Here is a 12,436-nt window from a genome sequence, read left to right as displayed (position 1 = left end):
AGGATTGGACTAGAATAAAATTCGGTTTTGATTTGTGCTAATAAACAACCACCCATAAATCAATATCAACTACCTAGCAACACCCTAGCAACAACTCAGAACATCCTAGCAAGCACATAGCAACACCCTAGCAATGCTGTAGCAACCACCACCCAGAACACCCTATCAACCACATAGAAACCCTTCAGAACATCTAGCAACCACATAGCAACACCCTAGTAAAACTACCCAGAAACCCTTATAAGCCACAGGGCAACACATTATCAACACCCTAGCAACAACTCAGAACATTCTAGCAAGCACATAGCAATACTTTAGCAAAGCTGTAGCAACCACCTAGAAACCACTCAAAACATCCTAGCAACCACATAGCAACACCCTAGTAAAACTAGCCAGAAACCCCCTATCTACCACCTAGCAACACATTAGCAGTGCCCTAGCAACAACTCAGAACATCCTAGCAAGCACATAGCAACACCCTAGCAATGCTGTAGAAACCACCACCCAGAACACCCTATTAACCACCTAGAAACCACTCAGAACATCTAGCAACCACATAGCAACACATTATCAACACCCTAGCAACAACTCGGAACATTCAACACCCTAGCAATGCTGTAGAAACCACCACCCAGAACACCCTATTAACCACCTAGACACCACTCAAAACATCCTAGCAACCACATAGCAACACCCTAGTAAAACTAGCCAGAAACCCCCTATCTACCACCTAGCAACACATTAGCAGTGCCCTAGCAACAACTCAGCAATACCCTAGCAATGCTGTAGCAACCACCACCCAGAACACCCTATCAACCACCTAGAAACCACTCAGAACATCTAGCAACCACATAGCAACACCCTAGTAAAACTACCCAGAAACCCTTATAAGCCACATAGCAAAACACATTATCAACACCCTAGCAACAACTCAGAACATTCTAGCAAGCACATAGCAATACTCTAGCAAAGCTGTAGCAACCACATAGCAACACCCTAGTAAAACTACCCAGAAACCCCCATCTACCACCTTGCAACACATTAGCAGTGCCCTAGCAACAACTCAGAACATCCTAGCAAGCACATAGCAACACCCTAGCAATGCTGTAGCAACCACCACCCAGAACACACTATCAAACACCTAGAAACCACTCAGAACATCTAGCAACCACATAGCAACACCCTAGTAAAACTACCCAGAAACCCTTATAAGCCACAGAGCAACACATTATCAACACCCTAGCAACAACTCAGAACATTCTAGCAAGCACATAGCAATACTCTAGCAAAGCTGTAGCAACCATCTAGAAACCACTCAAAACATCAGCAACCACATAGCAACACCCTATAAACCACCTAGCAACTCGTTAGCAACAACTCAGAACATCCTAGCAAGCACATAGAAATACTCTGGCAAAGCTGTAGCAACCACAACTGAGAACAACCTATCAACCACCTAGAAACCACTCAGAACATCCTAGCAACCACATAGCAACACCCTAGTAAAACTACCCAGAAACCCCTATCTACCACCTAGCAACACATTAGCAATGCCCTAGCAACAACTCAGAAGACCCTATCAACAACCTAGCAATGCCCTAGCAACCACTCAGAACACCTTAGCAATGTTGTAGCAACCAACTAGACTACTATAGCAACCCCATAGACAACACACCAGAAAAAATACTTTTTCTCTTTTCCCCTCCCACAAATGTAGTATGGTGTAAATTGACATGGATCCTGATGCAATTCCAGCACAAAATGCTACAGGGAATATCTAATATGATGCCATTTATTTATTATTTATTTTGCAACCTCAATTTGAGCAATTATGCCATAATTTTTCCATCAGTCCTCAAAAGGAATAAGCGAATCAGCATGGAGATTACAGTAGATTTGGCATTAATATGTGACTCAGTACTGGAGATAATACACCCATAGAGAGAGACAGCACATCAGGAGTATTTTTCTAAAGTTCTCTTGACACATGCAGGCAAACACACTCTGCAGAACTAGCGTGTGTGATACGTCCCGGCTTGCGTTTGAGAGCCCTGTGGGTTGGCAGGCAGCGGTGCGCAGGTTTAAGAGCGGTTCAACGAGCTTTTGTCGGCTTCCTCAGCACTTTTTCCTCTTCAAAAAGAGCAGGAAGAGATTTGAGCAGTCAGCAAATCCATTCCAGACTCCATCCATGAACACAGAGCTGTCACATCCCTCTAGTGAGTTTTCACATAAACACAAGGAGATGAGGCCATCGGGAAATAATATGTGAATTGTTTTAGTCAGTGTTCTCAGCAAAACATACCAACTAATGTCTGCGAGTAATGCTGACATCGAGTAGTGACAGAGCAAACTGAAAATAGCTTCTGGATATAAAATAAGTCAGAGAAGCAAATTTATCAGACATAAACAGAGCATTGTTATATTTGGTATGACCTCCCAAAAATATTTAATGCTGATTCAATGAGGATTTTACAATGAAACGGAATGAGAAACAGATCATTTTTTATAAAAATAAGAATTAAAGCACATTATATTTCAGATCTTAAATATTTTTTTTTTTTAATAGAGAAATAACTAATTGTTATATTATATTATATTATATTATATTATATTATATTATATTATATTATATATATTATATTATATTATATTATAAAAGATAAAAGACGACCAAAAAAACAACTTGCTTGGAATGTTTCTACCTTTGGCATCTTGTTTTCATGATCTGATGTATTGATTCTGAACAGGGTCAGGCACTCTGCAGTATATCTGCAGTACAGTTTGTCTCTTTCTATTCGCACAGTTCTTCATTAAAATCAGCTGCTCTAATAGCCTGTGAGAGGACTGAAAGTGTCCTTCCTCTTCTTCTCTTGTCCAGCATTAGGGATCCACAGAGCAGTACATCAACTGACGGCAGCTAATGGAAGTAATCCAAGTTGATTAGCAGACACCAAACCCATCTCTTGTTTTCACACCCTGCTGCAAATGACACAGAGACAAAAAGATGGTGTAGAGCAGGGGTATTTTGTCAGAGAGTGATAAAACAGACCAAACAAATAAACAAATAAATAACTGGCAAAATGCCAATATATATTATTTAAAAATAATTAATAAGCTTGTTTCCACCACTAAATTAAAAAAATAAATAAAAAAGGTAATTATGACTTTATCTCATAATTCTAAACTTTTCCCAGAATTGCAAGATTTAAACTCGCAGTTGCGAGTTATAAATTCATAATTGCGTGATATAAAGTCAGAATTGTGAGATATAAACTCGCAATTGCGTCTTATAGTCAGAATTCCAAGATATAAACTCGCAATTCTGACTTTATAACTCGCAGTTCTGACTTTATATCACACAATTCTGACTTTATATCTCACAATTCTGACTTTATAACTCGCAATTCTCACTTTATATCACAATTCTGACTTTATAACTTGCAATTCTGACTTTATATCAAGCAATTCTGACTTTATATCAAGCAATTCTGACTTTATAACTCGCAATTCTGACTTTATATCACGCAATTCTGACTTTATATCACGCAATTCTGACTTTATACCACGCAATTCTGACTTTATATCTCACAATTCTGACTTTATATCTCACAATTCTGACTTTATATCAAGCAATTCTGACTTTATAACTCGCAATTCTGACTTTATATCACACAATTCTGACTTTATATCACGCAATTCTGACTTTATATCTCACAATTCTGACTTTATATCACACAATTCTGACTTCATAACTTGCAGTTCTGACTTTGTCACACAATTCTGACTTTATAACACGCAATTCTGACTTTATATTATATCTCACAATTCTGACTTTATATCTCGTGATTCTGATTTTATAACTCGTGATTCTGACTTTAAATATCGCAATTCTGACATTATATCTTGCCATTCTGACTTTATATCACTATCACGCAATTCTGACTTTATATCTTGCAATGAGTTTATATCTCATAATTCTGAGAAAAAAAGTCAAAATTGTGAGATATAAACTCGCAATTACCTTTTTTATTTTTTATTTCATGGCGGAAACAATCTTCCATATATATAATGGATGGATTACAACATATAAAAGGGAACAGAGAGAAAGAGGAAGGAGAGATGCATGGAGAGAGATAGTTTGCCATGCATGAAGGTTCAGTTGTCAGGACGCTCTATGGAGACTCACTGATATAGCACAGAGTTTTTTTGCCTACAAGCCTGCATGTGTTAAATTCACTCCACCTGCTCTTCTATCACTGACTGTTTTTCTTTTTGTCTCATCTTCTCCTCTCTGTCTCTTCCGCTCTCTTAGAACGACTCCTGGGGAAAGCAGTACTCTTACGCCCTATTTAAGGCCATGAGTCACATGCTGTGTATTGGGTATGGAGCCAGGGCGCCCGTCAGCATGTCAGACCTTTGGATCACCATGCTTAGTATGATTGTAGGCGCTACCTGTTACGCCATGTTTGTGGGCCACGCCACAGCTCTCATCCAGTCTCTGGACTCGTCTCGACGACAGTACCAAGAGAAGGTAAGCGCAACCTCATCGGTTTCATTCACCTAGCTGCGTTGTTTGCGTTGTTTTGATATTTCCACCACCATGCCTTCATTGGACATGCATGTGATCTTACAACTCCATGATAGCGTAGTAATCTGTGTCATCATCATGTATCACATTATAAGCTCATCAATCATTCAAGAATGACATCAATATTGATCTGACGTCAAAGAAATTCTACCTCTGCTACATGGGAAGAAGACTGCATGCTTCAGAAAACATGTACAGGTTCAGGGCTGGAATCTACAGGTCTAGAATTTGGTTTGGATGAATGATATAGCCAAAATGAGTAATTTATCCCTGCAACATATATTACAAAATGATGATGATGATAATAATAAATAATAATTATAATAATAATTTAAAAAATTGTATAATAATTGTTGAATAATCCAAAATTGTTATTCATTACTAATTCATATTATTTATTAATAAAATATTATGAATATGATTTATTATGATTATGATTAAGAAAATTATTAATTCTTCTTTTTATTCGTAATAATAATAATTTTGGAAAAGTCCAGAATGTATTATTATTAATCAGTAATAATTCGTATTATTTTAGTGTTATTAAAACACTATGATTATGATTTATTATGATTATGATTAAGAAAATTAATTAATTCTCCTTTTTATTCATAATAATAATAATAATAATTTAGGAAAAATCCCAAATTTATTATTATTAATCATTAATCATTTTTATTATTTTAGTGTTATTAAAACGTATTCTTGATTAAGTGACATTAGAATATGAATTCATTATATTAATTGATTATATAAAAACAATTACTATTATTATTAAGAAGAATTAATTCTCAATTATTAAATAATTACAATAAATGCATTAATAATAATACAATGAAATATTAATAATTAGTAATTCATATTCTTGATTATTCTAAAATATTATGAATAATTAATTATATTAATTATTTAAAAAGTAATAAAAACTATTATTATTACTACAAAATAAAGTCTGGCATAAGTGCAACTGACTCAGATCAGTAAAAATAATATTATAAAACATAACTTTGATAACTCGCATAAAGCCACTGAAAAATAGCCAATATGCACAAACTGTGTCCATGCTTCATTTAAATTCTGCATTACAGCAGCAAAATGTTGCTCAGTTTGTTGCCTAACAAACAACCCTTAAAATCATGTTCTTTCCACATATCCTGCTCATAACACCACGTTTCTTTGTCAGACTCGCATGTAAACAGCATATAGCAATACCAGCACAAACACGTCTACCGCGGTGCGTAATTCTCACCTGCACAGGTTTTTGGAACCGGTGCTATCGCTGCTTAACACTGCTGTTCTCTGACCTCAACTGTATAGTTCATTACTAAGCTAAATCAAGGATTGTGATACTTAAGTCATCAAGTCAGAGATGCCACAGCGTATTGATTCCACTTCCTCTAAACAGCATGCAGCTTCCTCCCTGAGATACCATGAGAGGAGGGATTGTCAGATTATCCCTCATTCTAAACTCCTCCTGTCTTTGAGTGCTTGTTGTACCGTTAGTGGATCATTATATCGCCATGCTTTCAAAGAGGATTTATCCCAAGTGAAAGACAAAAACACTCTCTCTGGGCCAAAGCATGTGTAAGGGGAGCCAGAGCTGCTTTGTCCCATGGGAGGAGGGTTTTTTCCTCATCTGTGACCTCAACGAGCCAGGTTAACGTCACAACACACAACGACATGCCAACATGAGCCATCAGCTTCTCCGTTTAATACCATTACAGTGGATGAATGGAAAGACGAGATGGAAATGGAGAGAATGGGATTGTGCTCCAGGGAGTTGGCACAGACTAAATGAAAAAGAATTATGTAGAATAGGCAACAATGTCAGAGAAAGACTGTACTTTTAGGGGTGTAACAGCTTGTTACTGGGCAGTACCCTCAAAAAGTGCATTTTTTTAAACTTATATACCTCTTAAGAGAGCATATTAGTACTTTTTGAGGTTACTGACCCAGTGACAAGCTGTTGTACACTCTAAAAAAATGTGTTGGCTCAACAACAACAACAAAAACTAGATGAGTAAAGTTCGTAGACAAACTTTAAGTTGGCTTGAAAAAGCCTAGCCAGAAGGTTAGGATTAGTTTTAAAAGCTTGAAGTTTTAAGCTTTTTAGTTTGAAATAGTTGAAGTTTTAGTTTAGTAGTTTAAAAGCTAGATAATGTATGAGTAAGTAAGTGTGAGTGAGTGTGTGTAGATAGATATAGTTAGTTAGATAGTTAGTTAGATAGTTAGAAAGTTAGTTAGTTTATGAGTTTGAGTGAGTTTGAATGGCTTAGTAATAGTACATTGAATGGAAGCTTCATTGAGTTTAATGGGCTTCAGTTTGTTTAGATTTGAATTTTGACAGTTGGAGTTTGATGGAATGTTCAGATTTTCAATGTAAGTCAATGGGAGTTTTTTACAGTTTTAATCAGCATTTTTAGGAAAACCGTAAGTCGGATCAGTCTGAAAAGACATAGCAAACTCGAGTCAGAACAGTTTGAAGGTCTGGGCCAAGTTTGGTGGTTGTAGCTTTAAAGCTCTAGGAGGAGATGCAGTCTAAAATTTGGCTCAGAAGAAGAAGAAGACGGAAGAATAATAATAAGTTTATATAGCAGATCAGTAAGTTGGCTTTTTTCAAGCCAACTTAATAACGCAACAGTTTTCATCAGTTATTTTGAGTTATGACAACTTTGAGTGAATTTACGTTCAACCAACAAGCTACATTGAGTTAGAACTTAATAATTTGTAGCATAAACACAAATTTTTAAGTTGATTACTCAAAAAAATTAAGTTGTTCCAACTACCAGAGTTGTAGCCCTGAAACCAATTAATCTTATCCGTTTCAGTTCAAATTCAATTCAACAGCTATCATAGCACATGCTAACATAACTTTTTTAACATCTATATTTAATGAACAAGTAAGATATTACTTGTCACTGGCATTAGCTTATAGAGCCTTCTTCTAACCACAAAAACTTCAACATTACAGAGACTCTTTTAAATGTCAAACATAACAGCATTAAACACTAACAGGTCTTTCCTTCACTAAAAACAAATAAATTAACACTTATTTTCAACATTTATTCTCCTGATCCAGTCCAAATGCAAAGCATGCTAGGAACTAGAAATCCACTGCCTAATTTCCAAAGTTAAAGACAATTTCTACAAACTAATTTTTAAAAAAATAAATAAATAACTTTTAGCCAATTAACACAGAAATTTGAGTTTAAATTACAGACAATATTAAGTTGATGTACTATAAGCTGCCATAGGAAATAAACTGTCTGCTAAATGTCAGAGGCAATAGCATCCTTTAAATTTATTGAGTAGCATGTATACATTCCCACATACGATCAAACTACTATCCAGAGACAATCACAGGCTCAATTTCACTCTAGCTCATTTGTTGCCACTGTTTAAAATATCATCTAAGAGTTTTCTTGCATTTATAAAGTTGCATCTTCTCATTACAGCCGACCCTTACATCTTTTTGATTGACAAAGCCATTTAGCTGAAACCTTTTAGCAGAACAAAGTATGGGATTTCCAAGCTAATGAGATTCCTTTACTCTGGAAAACAGGGTGCTGCACACATCCATGGACCATGTGTACCATCAATTTCCCTGTCATGGCCGCTGTGCACGGGCTTATCTGAGTTGCACACGTAGCTGGTGTCACCTTCACTGCGACAATGACACAGCGGTCTGAAACGGACAAAGGGCTTCTATGAATTTACATCTCTCTGCCTGTCCCGGCATGGACTCTTATCTTCAATTTAAATATGATTTTTTGACCTTGCCGTGGCCGTGTAGCGTTCGACACAAACGAGCAGTGTTACACACTTCACTTAGAATCGCAATGTCACCGCTGTGGTTTCATCCCGCCATAATGCCAATTAAAATCTGGCTCCATTGCAAATGGATATTAGATACGGCTCCCCTGCCCAGAGATCTGCAAAAGACATTCTTATTGAGCGGTCCTCTCAGTGGTCACTATATATATAAACAGAGGAGGTCAAATGACAAAGCCAATGTCACTGGCCAATACTGCCGAGAAGAACAGCATCGCTGGTCACCAGCGTACATATGTCTTATTTTGGATACTATGCTGTTGTCCCAACTAAGCTGTTTAACCAACTTATTTAACTGACATTTTAACTGTTTAATAGCAAAAGCACAGCATTCTAATTAAAGTACCATAGCTAAAAAAAAAATTTTATGGAAAAATGTAGTACTGGTAGTACAGAGCACCATGTCAAGCCGGTTCATGCTGATAGACGACTGCTTTCAAGTGCTGTGTCTGTGAAGAGCATCAAAGGTTTCTATTTACAACATGTTTTTGCAGCACTGAGCATTCATACAGGTTTGTTGAGCACATAAATGCAATGTCCAGTCAGAGTTAAGTTAGGCAGCAGGTATGCCATATTTTTGTACGCAAACCAGGAAGTTAGCATCTCCCTTGTTCCCTTAACAAAAACCCAGTAGGATTTTTCCATTGGCTTTTGAGTTAGGCCAATTGCAGAAAATAAGCTCTGTGACCAACAAAAGTTTGTGATTCTTAGACGTTTTGTTCATCCTGATGATCATCACAAATTAACACTTTTTTACATTTTGAAGAGCGAATACATTCAGCAGAAGTAAAGTCAAAAGTTAAACGTAGAATATAAACGAACAACACCACAGTCACATGACTTCAACGTCACCATCAATAAGCTTCCGACAACTCAGGCCCCGTTTAAACAAGTGCGTTTTTGTTTTAAAATGGCGTTTTAAAATGAAAACGTTCCTTGTCTACACTGGCGTTTCCACAGCATTTCAGAAATGATCTCCATCTACACTACACAGCCGAAAAAATGCATGTCACATGACCGTTCATGCACACTGGGCATGTGCGTACAAGTGTAAACAGTTGCCTCTTGCTAATGTAGGCAGCTGCAGTATTAAAAAAAAAATTTAACTGCACAATAGCTGCTAAAAATTTCAACAAAGCCAGCAAAGATTGCAATTCAGTCTCCATGTTATTGTTTACATGGTCGTCAGGGAGCGAACGTGGGCAGCCACACCATCATTTTCAAAAGTATGCGTTTTGGTCCGTTTATACTGAAACACAATCCCGGCATTTTCAAAAGCACTTTCAAAAGTCTCCATTTTTGAGTTTCAAACACATCGGCGTAGTGTAAACAACAGGCGTAACCGTAGCAAAACTAATGCATTTTAAAACGAAAATGCACTAGTGTAAACGGGGCCTCAGTCTTTCAACAAAGTTCTGCATGTGATCTACTGATGATGCGCAAATTAAAGAACACGGACTCAGCCGATCATTTCCATAGTGACCAACACAGTCTACCAAGAACAGCGCAAATTAGCGTCTGGTATAAGACATGCTTTTTTGGGCGTTAAATAATGGCACAAATACCAGTAAATTAACTAGCGCAAACCTTAGTAAATCACGTTGCATGATTCATTTAAATACTCTCCTCCCATACATTTTGTGTCTAAAAGGGAAACTCCTACAAATGCATTTGCAGCAAGGTCAGCTGCAAAAATAACTGTGTCCAGTGCTAATTTTTCACTGCGTGTCTTTAGTAAATCCTGACGGTAGTTTTTTAATGCCAAAAGAGGGTTTGTGCTGATGATTATAAACTATCATTATAATACTATTAAATACAATATGGGATGAAATAAAAGCATGACTCTCACAATCTCAATGCAATCTGAATTTTATCAATGCATATAATATTTCTTCTTCTTATTATAAAAATATATCAATAAATATATTCAAAATAACAATAATACTTGCATAAAATTAATAGTAATCAGTGGTTTTATAACATATCTGCGGAAGAATTTTTTGACGCGGCTCTTGCACCGTCTGACTTATTGTGATCCTATCTGTTCCATTTGCAAAGACAAGCGTAAGAAAGCCGACTAAAGGAAGATAACCGTGCTTCAACAGCCTTATCTCTCATCATTCAACTCATCTGTGGCTTTGCAGTAGCAGATCTCCTATGATCAGCAGATCAAACCAGCACATGGATGAGATCAGACCCAGAAAGGAACCACGACACGTGGTTGTGTGCTGAGCAGGGAGCTGCACAGGAGCGGAAGAGTTCTTTCAAAGTGCAAGATCAAAGAAGATCGGCAGGAAAGCATTTCGGGGAGAAGTTTCTCTGATGTGAGGTCAACGTTCACCTCATTCACCTGATGTCATTGTTGATACCAGTTTAGGAATAAACCCAGACATTTTTTCCTGGCATTTACAGAGAATTCCACTGCAGGAGAGCGAGGCAATGATATTCTATGATCAAAAACAGTATAAACAGCTAGAATCCTTTGTCACATCAGCAGTCTTGTTATGTAATGCTTCATGAATACAGGCTGTTGCATGATTGAACGGAAAGGTTAAACAGGTGGGTTGTTTGTTGGATGATACAAGACATCTAAAACCAGGTGCACACCTGTTTTGCTGTCCTTCCTTGTGATTGTTGCTTGTCAGATTCTACAATATGCCCCAGTAAGATATTGAAAGTTAAAGAAGAATGCAACATCAACGGCCTTTTATGTCAGTTTGTGTGATATATATCTTAGGACTTTGGTCATGACTGACAGCATTGACAAGGCCATAATTCACAGGACTGATGTTGTGTTTTGTTTAGTGATAAAGGAAATTTATTTACAGCAAACTCAAGGTCATTTTGATTGCATGATCATGATGTGAAGGGAATGGTAAATAATGACATTTTTATTGCACATTAATATTAATAAATAAACCTGAACATGGATTAAGATGTAATATATACAATAGGAGATATAAATATTTTATTATTGCTAATGAATATATATTAAAATGTTAACACAAGAAACAAATTTTATATAAACAAACAATGTTGATTGGAAAAGTGCTGGCAAAATTAGGGCCAAAATCGAAGTTTGTGGGCATGCATACAGATGGTCTATTTTGTATGCTTGTATATCCAAAATATAGATTCTAATTTTCAAAGGGACAGAATAATAAAAGGCATCATGACCTCAAATCATCTTGCCTTTTCTCATCTTCCCTTCATGCAAATTAGAATATCTGTATTATCATCCCCATTGCATGAGCGCACCACAGTCTATCCTCCTGAGCAGTTGCAATTTGGTGGAACAAAGCACCTTTCGAGTAGTTGTATTGTCCCTTAACTTTCCTTTTTTTGCTGGAGAGAGTGAGGGGCAGCCTCAAGCACCTGGGACACAGGAGATATGCAGACAGGCCCGGGCGGATTGTTTCTGACATCTAATATAACCCTGTCAGAGCCCAGCACACATTTAATGTGATGACCGCTTCTGCAAGAAGAAATGGGGGAAAAAAGAGAGAGTGGTGATAAACAAACCTAATCTTGACAAAGCATTTCTGTTCCCACGCTGATAATAAACCCGAACATGGATTATCCTTCTGTGCTTTTGCTCAAAATGTAGTAGAGAGGAAAAATCTGAACTAGCCTATAGTGTTTAACACATAGGAAAGGAATGAAAGGAAAGTAAAAGGTAATGAAAAAGAAGAAAAGGCAGAAAGAAGAGTAAAGTAAATGGAAAGGTGATTAAAATGACAGAAAAAAAAATATGTACAGAAAAAGGAAAGAAGATGTTAGGGAAAGGAAAAGGATAGAAGAGGAAGGGGGACTTCAACGTCACTATCACTAAGCATCTGAAGTATTTAAAAAAAAAAAGTATAAGTATTTAAAAAAAAGTGAATTAAAAAAAAAAAAAAAAAAAAAAAAAAAAACGCATTGACTTCAGGACGACTGTACCAGAAGTGCTAAAATGCTAACCTGGTTCCAGGCTTTGGCCTACAAAAATACATCATTCCCTGCAGCACTCTATATGCC

General features: G+C 36.7%; 1 protein-coding gene across 1 annotated transcript in view; it reads left to right on the top strand.

The window, feature by feature from the left end:
- Nucleotides 1-12,436, top strand: part of LOC125252572 (potassium/sodium hyperpolarization-activated cyclic nucleotide-gated channel 1) — a 134,405-nt gene that overhangs the window by 88,417 nt on the left and 33,552 nt on the right. Inside the window, exon 4 of the mRNA XM_048165993.1 lies at nt 4,313-4,531. Coding sequence (XP_048021950.1) covers nt 4,313-4,531 — 219 coding nt within the window. The remainder of the gene's footprint in view (nt 1-4,312; nt 4,532-12,436) is intronic.

The sequence above is a fragment of the Megalobrama amblycephala genome, linkage group LG18, assembly GCF_018812025.1.
Source record: "Megalobrama amblycephala isolate DHTTF-2021 linkage group LG18, ASM1881202v1, whole genome shotgun sequence".
NCBI lineage: Eukaryota > Metazoa > Chordata > Actinopteri > Cypriniformes > Xenocyprididae > Megalobrama > Megalobrama amblycephala.
This window is presented reverse-complemented; position numbering and strand designations above follow the sequence as displayed.